This window comes from Rhineura floridana, chromosome 9 (genome assembly GCF_030035675.1).
Source record: "Rhineura floridana isolate rRhiFlo1 chromosome 9, rRhiFlo1.hap2, whole genome shotgun sequence".
NCBI lineage: Eukaryota > Metazoa > Chordata > Lepidosauria > Squamata > Rhineuridae > Rhineura > Rhineura floridana.
In genome coordinates, this window is record NC_084488.1 from 105,773,748 (window position 1) to 105,794,498 (window position 20,751).

The 20,751-nt window shown below is 42.1% G+C and overlaps 2 protein-coding genes across 3 annotated transcripts in view; both read left to right on the forward strand.

Annotated features, from left to right (window-relative positions):
• LOC133363680 (broad substrate specificity ATP-binding cassette transporter ABCG2-like) overlaps positions 1–9,362 on the forward strand; it is a 46,206-nt gene extending 36,844 nt beyond the window's left edge. The window contains exons 11-14 of the mRNA XM_061582948.1: positions 1,473–1,627; positions 5,101–5,190; positions 6,070–6,170; positions 7,484–9,362. Of these exons, the coding sequence (XP_061438932.1) occupies positions 1,473–1,627; positions 5,101–5,190; positions 6,070–6,170; positions 7,484–7,631 (494 nt within the window). The 3' untranslated portion in view covers positions 7,632–9,362. The remainder of the gene's footprint in view (positions 1–1,472; positions 1,628–5,100; positions 5,191–6,069; positions 6,171–7,483) is intronic.
• Positions 9,363–20,045: 10,683 nt separating this feature from the next.
• Positions 20,046–20,751, forward strand: part of LOC133363736 (broad substrate specificity ATP-binding cassette transporter ABCG2-like) — a 57,093-nt gene continuing 56,387 nt past the window's right edge. Inside the window, exon 1 of one of the 2 annotated variants that reach the window (XM_061583055.1) lies at positions 20,046–20,283. In XM_061583055.1, coding sequence (XP_061439039.1) covers positions 20,131–20,283 — 153 coding nt within the window. In that variant the 5' untranslated portion in view covers positions 20,046–20,130. The remainder of the gene's footprint in view (positions 20,284–20,751) is intronic. The other variant, XM_061583056.1, reaches the window with a different exon arrangement.

Below are 20,751 nucleotides of genomic sequence, written 5' to 3' on the forward strand. Positions count from 1 at the left end.
TCCCTCTCTCATAATACTAGAACTCGTGGACATTCAAAGAAGCTGAATGTTGGAAGATTCAGGACAGACAAAAGGAAGTACTTCTTTACTCAGCGCATAGTTAAACTATGGAATTTGCTCCCACAAGATGCAGTAATGGCCACCAGCTTGGATGGCTTTAAAAGAAGATTAGACAAATTCATGGAGGACAGGGCTATCAATGGCTACTAGCCATGATGGCTGTGCTGTGCCACCCTAGTCAGAGGCAGCATGCTTCTGAAAACCAGTTGCCGGAAGCCTCAGGAGGGGAGAGTGTTCTTGCACTCGGGTCCTGCTTGCAGGCTTCCCCCAGGCACCTGGTTGGCCACTGTGAGAACAGGATGCTGGACTAGATGGGCCACTGGCCTGATCCAGCAGGCTCTTCTTATGTTCTTATGTTCTTATGGACTGAGAAAGACCAACCCAAATTGTGTTTGCATTTTGACAAATTTGTAGTGCAGTACAATATCTCAGAAAGGAGGTCAGGTCTCCTGCTCCCCTGGTGCATTCACTAGAGCTGCCCAATTTCCCTGCTTTTAAAAGTTTGATAGAAATATCTGTTGGCTATAGGTCCGTTCTTAAACAGCAAGCGTTTTTGCCTATTAGTGAATATCTTTAAATGTTTTAAATATGTTTTATAATTATTATTATCAACATCACCATCAACAACATTTATTACCCGCCCTTCACCCAGAGAGGGTTACAACAAGTTTAAAATATGGCATTTAAAACGACGTAAAATTACAAAATAAGATGGGTCCTAACAATATATGTCTCAGGTGTCAAAGGCCAGGGCAAAGTGCATTGTTTTACTACTTGGTTTGCCACCCTAGGCTCCATTGGGACAAAGGGTGGGATGTAAATTTAATTAATAAATAGAATAACATAGATGATGTGGGTAGAATGTTGAGGCCTGAATCTAAGTGACAATTTCTAATCTTATTTTATTGATTGGATGCGTTCAGTCATTACTTGGCCCAGATTCTATCATGATGAAATCGTATATTCTCCCCTGCTCCTCCTCAGCATGCGAAGGAGAGACCAAATATACACTCAACACACTCAACATTTCTTCAAAAGCAGACTCTTCTGCTTTGGTGGTGAGCAGGGTATGGAAGGAGCAGGCAAGGATTTAATCAAGATCAAGGCCTGTTCCCATTCTTCCCTTTGGCATCATCCCAAAGGCCAAGTAATGGCTGAATGGACCATTGGCATGTTGCCCTCTTTCATCTTTCTCCCTAAAATTACAATAATAGTGTGTTACTTCACAGGGATGTTGTGATGATGCATAAGGCATATAAAACATTTTCCCATTCAGACATTATTAAAATAAGAATGCATGGTTATGAAAGTAAAATGTATGCAGTTTTTAAGTTGTATAATAAACTAGTAATATGGTACAAATTTTTACTGCAAACTCTCTGCCAACATTACCCTTCTTCTATTCTCTTAAGGTCTGAAACCAACAGCAAAGGCCTTCTTTATAATGATGTTTACTCTGATGCTGGTATCTTATACAGCTACTTCTATGGCGCTAGCTATTGCCACAGGACAGAGTGTGCTGGCTGTAGCTAATATACTCATGACCATCACCTTTATTTTTATGACTGTGAGTATCCTTAAATTGTTCACAGACTGTCATTGGCATTGTAGCAGCTAGGAAGCTGACAATGAAAAATGGCTAGCATCCAAACCAGGAAAAAAGAAGGGCAGAAACCAAGATACTAGAAGAGTAGGAATTTATTGTTTGTAAAAACCCAACGTGTTTCAGCCTGTTGATTTTCAGGCCTTCGTCAGGGGCTATAAATAAATGATACAGCAGGGACAAATTACTCACATAAACATGTAAAATCATACATATGAAATCTATAAATAAATCTGAAACTTACATTATAGGCTGGTGAGAAATTCAAATGAGCAGACCGCTTAAAACAGTGTAACAGTATAAACACCTCAAAGAACAGGACATGGGCGTGTGTATATACACAAGCAACCAGAAATGAGATGTAGGTGAAATCACTTAAACATTCTTCTTATTGTTAAATAACAAACACCTGAGAGTGGAAAACAAGTAAGGGACCATGGATATTATCTGGATTTCATAATAGAGGAAGGAGCTCGAATTCCTCATTTAAACCATTAGGGGTCATCGTTTTCAAATTCAATATCCATGATATCTCTCTCCTGAGTGAAATGTCAATGTTTTCATACTTTCTCCAAAACCCAAAACTTAAGCTTGGCAATAGAATAATGGCGATTATTGAAATGATCCAGTAAGGGGGCTCCAGCCCTCTTGTTCCTTATATTGCTGAGGTGTTCTCCTATGCGTTTTTTAACAATTCTAGAGGACTGTCCAACATACAATTTCAAAAATCCACACTGAATTACATAAATGACTCTGGCAGTATTACATGTTGAAAAATGGTTCAAAGTGTACTTTTTTATTGATAGGGTTGATAAACTCTGTCATTTTACAAGTGAACCTACAAAAGGCACAACGTCCACAGGGGTGGTGACCCTTAGGTGCGTTACTGCCTTGCAGGATACCTGTAATGGGATGAATATTATCCCTAAATTCACTTTTAATCAAGATATCTTTTAAATTCCTGGTTCTCTTGAAAGAAATCAGAGGTTGTTCATGACAACCAGGAATGTGATGTATGATATGCCAGTGTCTTTTTAGCTTTTTTGCAATATGTTGGTAACATGGTCAAATGTCAAATTGCAGTTTAAACAATCAGGAGCTTTCTGTACTGTTTGGTGCAAAACATCAGTGCGTTCTCTGTGGGCAACTTTCTTAAAACTATTTTCAACAATATGGCTAGGATACCCCCTCTTAATTAATTGGTTCGTCAGAATATGAGATTGCTTCACGAAGTCTCTTTCGGAGGAACAATTCCGTTTGATCCTTAAAAATTGCCCATATGGTAAATTCTGCCTAAGGGTCTTGGGGTGGGAGCTGTCAAATCTTAAATAGGTGTTCCTATCAGTGGGCTTCCTATATATTGTAGTGTACAGATGATTGTTTTCTTTTTTTAACCAATAAGTCCAAAAAATTGACCTCCCCCAAACTGTGGTGGAAATCAAATTGGATATTGGCACTCCTGTTATTAACCCATTCAAAGAATTTGTTTAGATCTACAACTGAACCCCTCCAAATCAAAAAGACATAGTGTATAAATCTCCACCACCCCACCAGTTGTTCGGAAAACAAACCAGAGGGCACGATGATTTCTTCTTCAAAGGATTCCATAAAAAAATTGGCTACTTCAGGGGCCATGGGGCATGCCATGGCTACCCCTTTAATCTGCCAATAATATGAGTTGCCAAACTTAAAATCATTTTTGCACATAGCTATTTCTGCCAAAGCACAGAGAAAATGTGTGGGAGGATGTCTGACAGTACGCTTGTCCAAAGTGCACCGAATAATATCTAGGGCTTGTTCTTGGGGAATGTTGGTGTAAAGGGATCTGACGTCCACGGTGACCAGGATATCCAAAGGTTCTATGAGGATGGGTTGTATCTTGTTCATGAAATCTGTGGAGTCCCTTATGTAGGATGGAATGGTGGGTATAAAAGGTTTCAAGAAGTGATCAACACACTGCGACAGGGGTTCCAAGATGGAATTGCAACCTGAAACGATGGGACAACCAGGAAGAGGCGTAACACCTTATAATGATGTTTACTCTGATTCTGGTATCTTACACAGCTACTTCTATGTCGCTAGCTATTGCAACAGGACATTGCTGGCTGTAGCTAATATACTCATGACCATCACCTTTATTTTTATGACTGTGAGTATCCTTAAATTGTTCACAGACTGTCATTGGCATTGTGGCAGCTAGGAAGATGAACCAGGCGCATGCCTGGACATGCAGCTAGCTGAATCTGTGAAAGTCCACACATATGTTTTTGGGCCAGTAATGACCATGTTGGGCACAACCCGTTTCAGTCTGCTAGGACATACTAGTGTGCTCGAAGAGAAGCTGGAAAAAATGTAGCATTTTGGATACATTTACTAACCATCTATGGGTCTTTGAGGCAAGAAGCCCCATACAGCCTTGATCTGCCAATATACAGGCACTTGCATCATTCCAGGAAGGAAATAAGGGAATGTTTGGGTTCCCTGATGGAAGCTAAGCAAAGTTAACAAACATTTTGAGGGGTTTCTGAAGAGGATTCTCCATTGCCCAGAAACCGCAGTTCTATTCCCCTATTAATTGACTAGGCAGAAGTTAGGCTGCCAGAAGGCAGTATTAACAGGACTGGATAGTTGTGAGAGAAATGCCTGCATACTGCAGTGGGAGCTGATTCAGAAAGTATAAATGAATTTTTGAGTGTAACAGTGAAGTATGCCTCTGGTTATAATCCTAAAAACAAAAAATGTGTCCTAAATACCAAAGGTATTTACCTGGTGTGATTACTGCATGGCCCTTCAGTTATCTGGTTATTTACTCACAATTCAATCACGCTGCTGAAGTGACATGTGAGCCAAGCCTCTCTTAATGAAATTATACATGCAGAGTTCAAATCAACTCTTATTCTGAATCTCATCTGTGTTCACTAGGACTGAATGCTCCACTGAGCAACTAACTAGATTACCTAGTGCGCCCAAAGTAATTTCCTAGTAATATCCCCCCTCTCATTTTCCAGAACAGTTTTTTAAAAAAACAACACTACATGCTTGTTTCTACCACAGTCTGTGTCACAGACAAGTTTTGCAGTTTTACTATAGTGACAAGGACTAGCCTTTGAGTAAGCGAATCAAACAGGAAATCCTGTTGTGTGGCCAAATGTAGCCTCATGCCCTATATTGTTTATGCATCCCCTTTGCAGATGATCAGTCACAACACTAACATGTATTTCTCTGCAGTTCTTCAAAGACTGCTTAAAACTGAGGGTTTGGGGAATAGCTCTGTTTTATACATCCTGCATATAGAAGAAACAGAACAGCTTTAGGTTAGAACATACACAATTCTAAAGGCTTTGTTGGTGCTGTTCACTGAGGTATTGCTTTCTTTAATGATAACAGTTAAATAACTACATTGGATTTAGATTTTTTAATTATGGTTTTGTTTGCAGATTTTCTCTGGATTGTTGGTAAATCTCACCAGTATACTGCCTTGGCTTTCTTGGCTCCAGTACTTCAGCATACCTCGATATGGGATGACAGTAAGTGCTACAATGTCTTGCGCTTTGTGCTAAGAATCATTGTTCAAAACGGAACAATTCTATTTATAATGGAATGTTGGTGAAAGACAGACTAACCAATTTGGCTCAAGTTCTTAACAAGTCTGTCCAGTATTTAAAAAACATATTGATTGATTTACAGAGTTTAACAGGCTTAGGCCCCCAATCCAGCTAAAGTCAGTTGTGAGTGACTAAGGTTGCAATTCTAAACATACTTGCTAGAGAGTAAACCCACTGAATATAGTAAGTCATACTCCTGATAAGCATGAATAAAATTGTGCTGTAAGGTCCGTTGAAACAATAGGGCTTAAATGGCTTTTAACATAATCCTGAAGCCTCCCACAATGCCAGGCTTAACATCTGCCCCTAAAGTTACATTCCTTTAGGACCTGGGCTGGAACACTTCAGGGGGTATCTGTATATTGAGCCATTTTATTGGGAGTGGGGAACAGCTTCCTTTCTTCTTCCCCACATACACAAAAAGGCTACTGTCCTGATATGCACCATTTTCAAACAACCCATATTTTAGATGATGATGATGCAAAGAATATGCCACATTCCTCAAATGTTCAAAGTATTTCAGATACATCTTTTGTATTCCTTACAATATTACTCCCATGTTGCCAATGGAAGAGAAATACCTAATGATAATGGCTTGCTCAAGGCTGCCTAGTGAACTTTAGAGCTGAAGTGAGGACTGAATCAACAAAGCAGACTCACAACTCATTCTCTATTGTATCCTAGCTAGAAGAGAATAATCTGCATACTACTACTTTTTTTACATGAAACTACACTGCAACAATTAAACCAAGCTCTCTTGCTTTTTATGCCTTTATAGCATTTTCTTTCTTACCTTCAAAGGCACTGCAGTTTAATGAACTTACCAATCTCAAGTTCTGCAACTTAAACGCAAATGAAAATTGGAGCAATTCTAACTGTTCGGAGGTTACCAAGTTACAGATGTAAGTACAATCTATCTTTTCATTCCAACCAATTCTACCCAAACAGCTGGAGGCACCTACCACCCCCCCGCAGGAGTATCGGTCACGTTAATATGATGGCTGCATTCAGACATCACGCTAAACCATAGTATAGCGTGATGTGAATGAGCTGAGGCGAGTCTTGGATTCAAGTGCTCCCCCATCCTTTCCAAAAATAGTCTTTGTTTTGGATGTCTGCTAAACAAACAAAATGGTTAGAAGGAAAAAGATATGTTATTATTTTTAACACTACACTATTTATTATAGTAGTAATCCTATGAATGGCTGTAGTCCTTTTCCCTTTAAAGAAGGAGTCTGGAAACCCCTGAGCCAAATCAGGTCTGAGAGACGCTTCCCTATATAAGTATCGAGTTGCATTACATGCACACAAAGAACAGTCATCTTAACTACAAATTAAGTAAAATCACATAACTAGGATCATGTTTACTGCCCACATTTATGCATTAGGAGAGTCCATGCATAGTCTGTAAGCTTTTCTTCTCTGTGCTGTACGTCTTTTAGAATTGCAGCTCAAACAAGAATTATTATTTATAACGGGTCTAAAATCGCTACACACAGTACAAAAATTAAAATAAGCACAGGCAGCCTGCCCTGCCTCCATTTTATGCAGAGTTTCTGACTCCTGATGGCAGTTGGGCCAGATGGTCCCACAGAACATAGCAAGTAGCTTTTCTTCAGGGGTGGTTAACCCTCAGCCCCAGCATTTTTTTCTCACCATCACAAGATCCAACCAATTTTGGCAAAAGTGGCAAAAAAAAGAAGAAAGTCAAAAGTAGGCACAACACTGGGTGGGGGTGGAGAAGTTTGCAGCTCTCTTGCCAAGCCCAGCACCCTATTGAGGATACATATTGCTCCCTCCCTGGTCATCAGATTGATCATTTGACGAGTGAAGAGGGCATGATAAAGCTTTTCAGCAGATATGAATGGATCAGTTGAGGATGGGGACTGTGTGATCATGAGAATGTAATGTCACCCGTTTTCATCCACATCCATTGCTGCCATGGAGCCCCACAGAGGTTTGGCCAAGGGTGAATGCAGCCCTTGGGGAAAAAGGTTAGCCACCCCAGCTTTATATTGAATCAGACCATTGGTCCAGCTGGTCAGTATATGACTATGAGCTATCCTAACCATGGGCTTTACCACTGAGCTACAGCCCTTCCCATGTGCTCTCTCCCTCTCTTAAGCTACAAAGTTGCTGGCTGCTGCCAGAGTCCAAGAGGGGAACAATTAAAATACATTGCACTAGATTAATTCTCAAAACCTCTTCTTTGTAGGTGCACTGGAGAACAATATCTGAAAAGCCAAGGGATCGAAGCAACTGCATGGGGCCTGTGGCAGAATCACATTGCACTTGCTTGCATGATGATAATTTTCCTTACAATTTCATATATCAAGTTACGGTTCATGAAAAAATTCTCTTAAAGACAAGTCTGTGATCCAGACTTCCCTGGGGATGTCCTAAGTAGAAGAGTTGGAGGCATGACTATTCTCTTAAGTCTTTTTTTCTTGAACACGTAATGGAAAAAACCAGTATTGCAAAATATCTGCATTTATAGTACACCTAAATATTATTTTTCTATATTGACATACTTGTTTGTGGCACGTCTACCCTAAGCAGCCAAAAGTCTGAGCAGTTTGGCAGGATCCAATCAAGACTGAGCACTTGCAAGCTCTGTAGATATAGGTGGGAGAGAGTTAATCATGTGCTTAATTCTCCCATAGAAACCAATGGGATATAAAGTGCTTAAGTCCAAAAGGATCAATATTAATTAAAATGCAGAACAGTTTTAAGAGGCATTGTCATGAACCAATGCAACTTAGGAGCAAGAAAGTTGGTTTTCTAAAACTAAGCTCTTTTTATTCACAGGATTATAGAATACACCTTCTGCTACTGCTTAGATGGCACTTCTGGTGTGTTCAGAACATGTCACACAGATTAGCACTATGCATATGAACCTCCTCATGTGTTCAGTGTATGACTGGAAGGAGCAAGGAACAGGACTGCATTTGCAGATCTCATTCCCCGCATTATGTGTTTCACCGGCCCTGGTCCCCGTTGCATTTGGCATGATGTTTGAAAAGGGGAAATATGTGCTTGTATACACACAAGCCTCCCTTTTCAGACACTACACAAAACATGTGGACTTGGAGACGGGGGTGGGGGCTTCCATGTGTTCATTGAATGTGGGGATGAAGTGTCATGTGAAACCCCCTTGGTTAAGTCAGTAAATTGGTTATGCCCAACTGCACAGGTTAGGCTCTTAACATCAAGGTTTGTTTTAGTGTTTAAGAAAGGCAGCTTTGAAAGAGGGTAGATTGTGGAAAGCGGGGAGGAGAACGGGCATTCATCCTTTTCCTCACTCCAGATCACCTCCTTCCCTGAATGGCTTCCTATCCACAGAGTTTCGCATCAGCTTGCCCACTCATACCAACTGAAAACTATTATTTCATTGCAATGTTCTCTTTTATGTAGTATCTTATTTCTAACTCCACCCCAAATAGGAGCCAGTCAATTAATTAGGATACCTCTAATTTAATTTAGAAATGCCTATATTTAGGGCATCAAATGAGTGGAAAGGTTTTGTATACAAATTCTGACTAAACAGCTGAAAAATGCTTAGTGTGGTGTAGTGGTTAGAGTGTTGGACTACGACCTGGAAGACCAGGGTTCAAATCCCTGCTCAGCTATGAAGCCCACTGGGTGACCTTGGGCCAATCACTGCCTCTCAGCCCCAGGGGAAGGCAACCCCCTCTGAATACCGCTTACCATGAAAACCCTATTCACAGGGTTGCCATAAGTCAGGATCGACTTGAAGGCGGTCCATTTCCATTTTATTATATATTTCATATAAAGGACTATGTTGAAGTGCAGTCAGACACCCAGTATAATTCTTTTGATTTTTAAAAAAACAAGTATTTCCTGTCTGTTTTGTAGTCTCTGTGGCCCACTCTGAGTTTAGGATGAGAACAGAACCTCATGAGCTGAGATAGATGCTGCATGGTTTACAGCTCTAAGATCTCGCCTCTCCCTGACCCTCCGCCACCTCTATCCCTGGGTGGGTTGAGGTTCTTGCTTAAGATTGTGAGCCATGGGGAACAAAGGCAGACTGGGTCTGTTATTTTATACTGGTACAGCATCTTGTTTCTGTTGATACCCTGGAAATTAAATAAATGAATAAACCAGATGCAGTGAATTAATGCAAGCTGCTGCTCCCTAAAATGGCAGTGTTGTCAGCACATGACATTTGGCAGGAGTCCAGGGCTCCTCACGCAGCAGGAGCAAGCACCACATTTTGAAGTACTGAAGTACTAACCCGTCCCCATTTAAAGAGAATCCCCCCACTGTAAGACCTCAACTAACTGTGCTAATGTCCCCCCACATTCCAAAAAGGGGAGAAAAAATAGTCAGCAACACTATCTTTAACTGAGCTGAACAGTGGGGGGAGGGGGAGTAAACCTGACAAATGCACTCAATACATTTTGAAACAAAATCTTCAAATTTTGGTAATCGTGAAAAAAATTATATTATTATCAGTACAAAAAAGCGCCTCCCTCTCTCGCCCATACACTACAAAATGTACAACCCAGAGACAGGTGGCACCAACCCGCAATTCCACACTCTTACATTGCTCAGCCCCGTACAGACTTCCGCTTCTGGGGCTCTGGTGTGGGTACCGTTTTTGGCACATGTGCAGCACCTCACCTCAGCAGTAGCTTCGTGACTGGATGAATGTGAGGGGTGAAGGCGGCTGAGTTGAAACAAGGGGAGGAGAAGGGGCTGGGAATGGAAGGGAAAAAAAGAAAGAAAGGCTGTGTTCTAGTACTCTGTGGAAACTATAGCAGAGGGGGGCGGGTGGTATGAAGGGCAAAAGCAATTTTTCATGGGGAAAAAAGAGGGAATCCCTCAGGAAACAACAACCGAGCACCAGCCAAACTTTGCCCTTTTTAAATTAGTTGAACTTCCGACTGGTCCTGTGTCCCTACCTGGTGGCTCTGAAATGTAGGTGGACCGCTGTATGAATGTTTGTAGGTGCTACATACACGTGGATCCAGAAGTGGGGGTTGGGGTTGGGGAGAGGATCTGACATTTAAGGGGAAAGGGGGCGATTCCCGAAATCATGATCATCCTCCAGTGACAATGCCGTATTTCATTTATATATTTGATTAACAAGAATATAATCCCCAACTCATAAACATATGACATCATTAAAACATAACATTATAAAATACAGAATAAATGACCAACGCTGAATCAAATTAACTGTCTAAACACATGCACTCTCTCTCTTACAAATACACCCACACTTTGCCTAGATACTCAACAGTGAGAAACTTAACAGCACCATTATATTTGTGTGCTTACTCAGAAGTAAGCTGTGGCCCATTTAATGGTGCTCATAGGTTGGTGCTGGGAAGGGTGTGCCTTTAGCAGATGATCTGTGGCTTGAGGGTCGCACTGGCCTTTTGTTGCAGCATTTTTAGTAGGTGCAACATGTGCTAATGATTTAAGGAAACATTTATATCCCACCTTTCCTGAACAGGGTTCACAAGGTGGCTAACAAAAAACAAAACCACAAATAAACAACTCAAGCCACGTTATTATCTTACTAATGTGAGGTATACCAGTGAGGAAGTTGTGTCACTCTGCTGTGGAAAGCAACAACAATGAGTCTTTGGCATCTTAAAGGCTCACAAATATGTAGTGGCATAAGCTTTTGTGAGTTCACTTCTTCCCAGATGCATAAAGTGCTCATCTCAGTGGACAGATTTATATATCCTGAATATATATAATACATAAAGAGAAGAAATAAATACATTTATATATCTTTTGTTGGCAAAGCCTTAATATAGGTCTGGAGGGAATTTTATTGGGCACGGGGACTACAAAATTTGCTGCAGTGTGGACAAGGAAGAGGACATTCTCGCAGACACAGACATGTCTGTATTAAGGCATATCTAAGAAGAACATTGCTGGATTAGACATTCCAGCCTGACACCCTGTTTTCAATGGTAGGCACGCAGCCAGATAGTTCTGGGAAGCCCATAAACAGGGCATGAAGGTTATAGCCATTCCCTGTTGGTTGCCCCATTGCCAGCCACTGGCATTTGGAGGAATGCAGCCTTTCAGATTAAAAATCTGTATATTGCAAAGGAAACATAATCATGTTTCCCAGTTATTGGGGAATAATTGTTCCAAATAATTGCCTTCACTGTGGGAGACGGGAGAGTGCTATTGCACTCAGGTCCTACTTTCATGCTCCTTCGGGAGGAAGGGCAGGATAGAAATTCAATTAACAACAATAATAAATAGTAATATGGATCTGGTTGTTCACTGGGAGAACAGGATGCTGGACTAGATTGGCCATTAGCCTGATCTAGCAGGCTCTTCTTACGTTCTTATTTTCTTGTGGTCTGAATTTTCATAAGCAAGAGCACAAGGCTAATAGCCAACCTGGTACCCTCTATATGTTGTTGGGACTCCAGCTCACATGCATCCTAGCCAGCATGGCCAAAGATCAGGGATGAAGAGATATGGGAGCCCAATGACATGTGGAGGCCACCACAGTGGCTATCCCTAGATCAGATGCATTAAGAGTATCTAGTCAATATATACCCAGTCGATCACTGCGCTCTGCAGGTGAGGGCCTCCTGCAAATACCATCTTATCAGGAGGTTCATTCTGCACAATATAGGAAACGGACCTTTAGTGTGGCAGCACCTGCTGTGTGGAATTCCCTCCCTTTGAATATTAGGCAGGTGCCATCTCTGCTATCTTTTTGGTGCCTTTTGAAGACCTTCCTCTTTCAACAAGCCTTTTAGGTTGAGACCTATCCCAGTCTGCGTCTGTGCTAGAATTGCTTAATATGTTTTTTAATAATGTTTTAACCTTTTTAAAAAGTTTTTTTAATGTTTTTAACACTGTTTTGTTTTAATGTATTTTAAGATCTGTTTTTATGATGTTTTAAAGTATTTTTAGCACTTTGTTTGTCGCCCTGGGCTCCTGCTGGGAGGAAGGGCGGGATACAAATTAAATAATAAATAAATAGTATGTGTGAGATGTGGAATTTGTATTACAAGGCAAGTTTTAAAGAAAAAGGTACATATCTGAAATAATCATACATACAACCATATATATCACCTTATAAAATGAAGTTCACCCATAAATTTGACACAGATTTCTAGGATGAATAATGAGAGAAATATAATTTTCTAGGTTAGATTCTCTGTAAAAACAGTAATAACACACAAAAAGCAAAGTAATAAGAACACCAACAAACATACAAAAATATAATTCTCCATCTTTGGAGATGACAACACTCACCATATGCTCAGAGGCCCATGTTACAAAATTCTTCAGAGCTACACAGGAAGTGGATTGCACTGTGAAAGACCAACCCAAATTGTGTTTACATTTTGATAAATTTGTAGGACAGTACAATATCTCAGAGAGGAGGTCAGGCCTCCTTCTCCCCTGGTGCATTCACTATAGCTGCCCAATTTCCCTGCTTTTAAAAGTTTGATAGAAATATCTGTTGGCTATAGGTACATCTTAAACCGCAAGGTTTTTTTGGCATATTAGTGAATATTTGCTAAGGCAAAGCAAAATGGAGAGATGGCAAAACATCAAATCACAATGTGAACTGCCCCTTAATGCTAAGCCAGACCATGGCTTGTTTCCTGGCAACACAACATTTGCAGTAGCGTAGGAGGAGCAAAGCGCCCATGATTTTTGCAGTGTGCACATTTAAACCATAGTTTAGTGATGTGCAAAGCTGCCCAGTGTGTGGCTTAGCTTACTTGCTTGAGTTATTTGATGCCACTTGCTGCTATTTGTCTTGCAAGCAGCCTTCCACAGTGCACACTCTTGCCACGCTCTTAGCATACCTTGCTCTGGATTATGTGAGTTGGCAGGGAAAAGCTGGTGGATGGATAACCAGAGAGCTGGAACAGGTGGCCCTTCCCTTTGGGCACTGGGAAACATTCTTTCACTCAGGGCACACTTTCTTTGCTCCCGCAGCAGCCCAGATGGAACAGAGCCAAACTCATACAGACTAGTGTTTTACCGGTAGCAGCAGGGACTCTTAAGTATAATGATCTTACTGTCAACACCATGCCCAGCTACCACTGGGGGAGGTGAGGGCTGTCTTTTCCAGCCAGAGCTTTTGGTGCCAGCCTTGCCTGCTTCCTCCCTCCCAACTTTGTGTGAAGCATATACTGCTGCCTCGAGACAAAATAGACTTACAAGGAGGTAGTCGGTGTATTTTGTTCAAAGCATCACCGTGATAGGTGAAATGGTGGACATATCTCCACATTAACACACATGTAGCCTTCATCTTTTTTTAAAAATAAATACAGAGAATTCTTTCAAAAACATTATTTCTTATATGAATGAAGGGAAAGGGATGGATTTGGTAAAGGGAGTTAAGGGCAGGCAGGCAAGAATTTGGCAGGGGGAGAGAAGGAAGTTAAAGAACGAGATAGTAAAATAACTACACTTTATGGCAGTTGTGGGAAAGATCTTTAAAAGGTATTTGTTTTTTGCTTTGGCCATGCCCACTTTTCCACCATGGCCACACCCATTTACCATCTTGGCCACACCCACTTTGCCATGCTGCTCTTGGAAGGTTAGATCAGTATGGCCCTCAGTCCCCCCAAAAAGGTAGCCCCCACTGCTTTACATACAACAAGTACCTAGCAAGGCAGTGCTTGCCAAAATGAAAAAGTCTTCACCACTGGTAAAAGACAACTGGAGAGGAGGCCATCCATGCTTCATGGGGCTAGGCAGTCCCTAAGAAGAGGGATTGATTGTTAAACCACTCTGGGAATTGTTCATGATTCAGATAATGCTAAGCACTCGTGTTCCATTGGTTTAAGCAATTGCTTACACTGTCCCATTGAAATCAGTGGGGGTTAAATATGGTTGGATCATACCTTTTGGGTTATAGCTCCATTAAATTAACTAGCAAACATACTTTCTTGTGTGCTTAGGAAAATCAATAGTGTGTCAGGGATGGGGAAATGCACCCCTTAATCATAATTATAACAATGCTGTGAAAGAGGAAAGATAAAAAAAGAGATGCTTCCATCTAGTGGATATAATGGGAATTGGGAGTTTTGAGTTCCAGACTAGCAAGAAGAAATGTTAGAAGTCAATGATCTTATGCTTTGCAACTTTAGATCCGCATTCCTTTGGGGATATGTTGTGTGTATTCTGTGGCGTATGGAGCCAGAGCAAAATGTGGGCAGAGTTTGCAGGATTGCATCTCTCTCTCTGCCACCCCATGTCCCTCTCTCTATCTTCCTATATCTCTGTTTTCCCCATTCTATATGTCCATCTGTTTCAGTTCTCCCACCCCCACTCATTCCAGCTTCTCCATTAACACAGTTCCATACTGATCCCTTGCAGAGAGGGCTTCCTACCGTTTCCTTCCATTTTGGTTTCCTTCATTTCTGTTTTCACCTTCCCATCCTTCCTTTCTCCAGGCTCTCACCGCTTATTACAACTCCCCTCACCATGATCACACCTACACTTTACATTTAAAGCACTCTTCTACCACTTTAAGAGTCTTGTTGTTGTTGTTATGTGCCTTCAAGTCGATTATGACTTATGGCGACCCTATGAATCAGCGACCTGTAAGAGCATGTCATGAACCACCCTGTTCAGATCTTGTAAGTTCAGGTCTGTGGCTTCCTTTATGGAATCAATCCATCTCTTGTTTGGCCTTCCTCTTTTTCTCCTCCTTTCTGTTTTTCCCAGCATTATTGTCTTTTCTAGTGAAGTCTTGGCTTCCCCTAAAGAGTCCTGGGAAATGTAGTTTGGTAAGGGTGCTGGGAATGGTTGTAGCTCTGGGAGGGGTCTCCTAACAACTCTCAGCACCCTTAACAAACTACAGTTTCCAGAATTCTTTTGGGGAAACCATGACTCCTAAAGAGGTTAGAAAAATACTTTAAGTGTATGGTGTGTCTGCTGTTGCAGCTACACCTCCTTCTCTAGCTCTCTCTCACACACAACATGGACAGTGGCTGCTAGTTTCCATCGGACCTGGTGAGACAGAAGGCAGGGCAGCGAATAGCAGATCGAGGAAGACACAAGTTACAACCATGGAGCTGACAGTAGGCATTTTCTGCATTTGTTTTTTTCTACTGGTCCCACTACTGTACCTTTAATAGCAGCCTGACATGAAAAAATGAAACAGATGAAGCTATTCATGGCATGGTTATTATCAACGGTGAGAAAAACTTGCAGCCTGAGCTTTCGCATGTGTACTTAGAAGCAAGCCCTGTAGTGATCAAGAGGATTTACTCCTTCGAGCACAGGGTTGCAGCATTCATCAGCTTATTTTTGCCTATCAGGCTGCTGCTAAACTCACAGGAGTAGAGAAAATAAAAGAAAGTTGGCAAGCCTGCTGCCACCATGCAGTTTAGAAAGATGCCACAGGCCTTACACTTGCAGGGGCAACTTAGTAGGGTTACTACCTTTTCTCCTCCAAGGGCTCAAAGCCTCCAAGAACTACCACTTTTGAGATATTTTTACTTCAGTTCTCAGGATAAGATATAAGATAAATGCCTATACATCCATAGTAAAGCAGCGAATACTGCATGCACACATTTAAGAACATAAGAACATAAGAAGAGCCTGCTGGATCAGGCCAGTGGCCCATCTAGTCCAGCATCCTGTTCTCACAGTGGCCAACCAGGTGCCTGGGGGAAGCCCGTAAGCAGGACCCGAGTGCAAGAACACTCTCCCCTCCTGAGGCTTCCGGCAACTGGTTTTCAGAAACACTTTCTCTGACTAGGGTGGCACAGCACAGCCATCATGGCTAGTAGCCATTGATAGCCCTGTCCTCCATGAATTTGTCTAATCTTCTTTTAAAGCCATCCAAGCTGGTGGCCATTACTGCATCTTGTGGGAGCAAATTCCATAGTTTAACTATGCGCTGAGTAATACCTGTCTGCAAAATTATCTTGTAAGAAGTCACCTTGAGAGTCCTGATAATTTAGGACTATTTTGTTGATGTAAACTGCTCTGTGCTGGGTTTCTGGATCAAAAGTAGGGGAAGAAACGCTCTTGAAATAAGCAAAAGTCTGTGATATATGCAATGCCAGTCAACTTCATTGACTGTGACAGTTCCTGAGGCCTGCTGTACATATGCAGCAGAATGAGGTGGTAATGTTCTGAGGTGATAGAATGGACTGTACCACATCAGGTCACAGGTGGGAAATACCACTTTTGAATGTGTAGGAACATAGGAGACCATTGATCCATCTAGCTCAGTATTATTTTCTATTGACATATAGCAATTCTCCAGGGTCTCATATATGAGTCTTTCCCAGCCTTATTTGGAGATGTCAGGGATTGAACCTGGGACTTTCTCTATGCCAAGCATGTGTTTTGCCACTGAGCAATGACTCTTAGGCACTCTGACCAGTCAGCCCCCTGATTTCTCATTTGCCTGTGGGACCTTGACTTGTCAGAGTGCATAAGAGAATGGGGTGCTATGTGGCCCTTTAGAATATAAACGTTCTTACTGTCCACCTGACAGTAAGCAAAGATACTCTAACCTCCTTCACAATCAGGGTGCTGCCACAAAAAAGTCCATGTCCTTCATTCCAGCCAACCTCACTTCTTCGGGTGGTGCGATACACAACAGGGTCTCAGAAGAGGATTGTTATCTATGGGCAGATTCATATGGGAGGAGGTGGTCTTTCAGATATCCTGATCCCTAGCCATTGTGGACTTTATAGATAAGCACCAGCACCTTGAACTGGACCTGGACCTGGATACAAATAGGAAGCCAGTGCAGTCCATGTAAGATTGGTGTAATGTGGTCTCTGAAACACATACCCGAAATCAATTTTGCACCACCTGCAGTTTCTGAACACTCTTCAGGGGCACTCCAACGTAGAGCATGCTATAGTAATTTAACTGGGAAGATACTTAGACATGCATCACTCTAGCTAAATCTGTCCTTCTTTAGGAAGGGAAACAGCTGATGCACAGGCATCTTCATCATTATGAATTTCAGTCTGTTTCGTATTCATTCCTAATAACCAAATTTTCACTTCCACAAGACCCTTGAGAATTTTGTTTTCAGGGAGTTTTATGGATTAAAGCTGCAGTCCTGAGAATGTCCCACTGACCTCAATGGGGCTTACTTCTGAGAAGACAGTATGCATAAGATAGCACTGTAAAGGAGTCAACAATCTCTTAAAGGGGGTACATATTCAATAAGTGAACCCTGAATAAGGCCAAGAAATGTCTGCTTTTAAGCAATCCCAACATACTTGGTATGGAGTCATATCTTGTCTTCCAGTCTTAAGTAAAATTTCAAATAAATATTTCCTAAAACATTGGTCAGAACTCAAAATAGTTTTCATACCTAAATCATGGCTTAGGATGAAAAAGCTGTAACATAATTTACTAATTGTCATAAATGCCTGATCTAAAAGGCCAAACACTTTTATACACTAGCTACTGAAGGGCATAATCAGTTTTTATTATATGGCTGTATTTGTATGGTTATACAAGTGGCTATCATGCATTTCTAGCAGAAAAGAACCCTGCTTTATTAACAGGGAGGAGAATCTCTCAATTCTCTCATATAATACCATGCTTCTTTACTGCACATTAATGAAACTGGGATAACTATTCATCACTCCATGATGAACTGAAACTTACATTAAACTCAACATAATTTTTAGTGAGGTTTCACTGATACGGACATTATCACCTTGACTGTTGTAATTATATCAGGAAAAGACTTGCCCAGAGCAGCTGACAGTGCAATTCCTTTTCTTTTCTACTCAGATGACCTACTGAACTCAGTGAGACTTCCTCCCCAGGTAAAGGGGTATAGGATTGCAGTTGAATAGTGCAATCTACACATTCCAAAATAAAGTCCCATGGAGTTCAGCGGGGCTTACTCCCAGAAAACAGTATAGATCCCTAACCCACAGGAGTCCCCCCATCCAGTGCAAACTACAGTTGCAGGCCTCCCAATTGGGGCTGCAGTGGGGGGCAGGGAGCAAAGGCTTAAAGTCCCCACTACCAGTGCACATGGAGACTGGCAGGGCAGAAGACAGAGGAACCAACAGTGAGTAGAGGCAGAGCCAACTAATTCTGGTTTGTCCTCTTCCCTGCTGAATTCCGCAAAGGCAATACTGAGACTAAGGCACAGGTAGCTGATAGGCAGTGCCACCACCTGGACTGGTTGCAAATAAGAAGGCGGGCAGGAGGGGACTGGCTGAGGGCAGACTGAAGTTGGTGGAACAGTGCCCCCTAATGGAGCAGCCTCCACTGCCCACCACCCATGCCAGGGTCCCGATCCAGATTGAGTCTCCTGTACAGATAACCTGTGAAAGAAAAAGCTTGCACTAAAGGACAAACTACATGATAAAATGTCACCTGTAGTTTAGCCATTAGCGTCTGGTAGCCAGCTTATCGCCAGGCATGGCACTATGGTAGGAATGTATGTTACTTCAGGGCCCCGCTTTGCAGCTTTCCATCGATACAGCAGTTATCAGTTGCAGAAAGGCCCTGCTCCTACAGTGCTTGTTCCACTTTTACGGTGTTTTTCGGGCGTCGGGCGCCATTTTAGACATTGTTAGTCAATGCGTTCTGCTTTACGGCTAATTTCGCTTTGCGGCGGCGGTCCAGAATGGAGCCTGCCGAATGAGCGGGGCCCTACTGTACTTTAGTGGCAAATGTACATTAGCCTTCCCCAACCTGGTACCCTCCAGATGTTGCTGGGCTACAGCTCCCATCAACCCCAGGTATTGTCCATGCTGGCTGAGGCTGATGGGAGTTGGTCCAAATTTTGGAGGACTCCTGGCTGGGGAAGGCTCTTCTATTTACTCTGGAAGCTAACAGCTTAATTCATGTACTCCCATATGTTCTGGGTTCTGTAAATCCTATTACCAGTACTTGCTCCTTGGGATTTCAGTGTCCCCATTTCTTACATTGGTCATCCCTTGGCCTGCTGCCAACACCCTGCTGGGTCCTCCTAGCTGTGTATAGGAAACAGGCAGAAGAAATGGGTGCAGGAACTCTGGGACTTGTTCTTGAGAGCATGTCACATAGATAGGCACTCTTCTCTCTGTCACTCAAGCCAAAAGCTCCAGAGTTTCCTGCAGAAGCTTTCTTTCAGTGTATGGGCCAGCAGCTCACTGTTCAAAACATTGCTCAATCCAATCTGCCTCTGTTTGGTCCTAGCCAAATCTCACAAGATCAGGACACAAATTTCACAGATCTGGAATAGACCCCTCTTTCCCCCACAGAGTTGCAGAGGTTCAATTCCTCTTCTCAGGGAACTCTGAGAATTGTCCCTGTATGAGGGGAGTAGCAGTCTCCTGACTACTGTCAGCACCCTTAACAAACTACAGTTCCCAGAGTTCTTTGGAGGAAACCATGACTGTTTCAAGTAGTGTACTACTGCTTTAAATGTATAGTGTAGATAGGGTCAAAGATACAGGGAAATCAGTTTGTATAACCAATTTTAAGCATCCTCAAGGAGGAAGATCTACATTTAGCCTTAATTTCCCCCTCACAATTATGGGCTTGCAGGCTAAATTGGGCCACCCTGAACCTACAGGGCCAGGTAAAATGCCCCCTTTCTCCCTATCATGCTTGCATCCTCCTCGCGTAGGAACAGAATGGAACTTGGTGTGTTGCTGAATGCCAACAAGTTTCTGCACACACATCAGGCTGCTCCTGTGGCATTGCCAGCTATCAGTCAAGAGAAAGTGTGTCTCTGTGCTTGCCCCTCCCTAAAGGAGACCTTTCAACCCTCCTTTAATTGCTGCAGAAAAGGGGAGGGATGAACTGTCTCCTTTACAAGGCCCTGCAAATAGGACTTGTTTGGGAGTGGAAGGGGGAGAACCTAGCTGGCTTCTCCGTGGATTACAGAAAGTGGTCCCTTGGATGCCCCATTCAGGGGAAGACTTTGCCTTCTTGCAAACTCTTCAGAAGGCTAGAACTAAAGTTTCACCATTCAGCCTTTCTTCAACCACCTCCAGTTTTGCATCTTCGTATATTATCCCATTCTGCTACTGCTGCCTCTTACACTCACTAAAGGTAAGTCCAAAATCGGCTTCTAGGAGCTGTTCTTCTGCTGTTTTTTTAAAAAATGTGACAGTTTTGCTCAAACTTACCATCTTCTGTGCATGATTGAAGAAGGGAGAGCAATAAGGAAGCACTACAGTTACCCACTAGCAAGAGAACTGGTAGGTTTCATAACTGTTCTAAGCTGATAAGCAATGCAGCAACTTGGGTGACTTTGGCCTGTTGCTTTTTGCCTATACTGTACATTTTATTCAAATTAAAAGGATTTTTTGGTTCACAGACCAAGGGAAGAAGGAGATGAAGACTTGCTACCTGCCTCTAAAGATATCAGTAGTTAATGAGGGAGGGATCCACCACATTACTTAAAATGACAGAAATATATAAATAGGTGTGAATGAGTATAATTGAGGCAAAAATGGGCAGAGATAAAAAGTTTTGGTGATCTAAGCCTGTGCAATGCTGATATCAGTTTAAATGTCC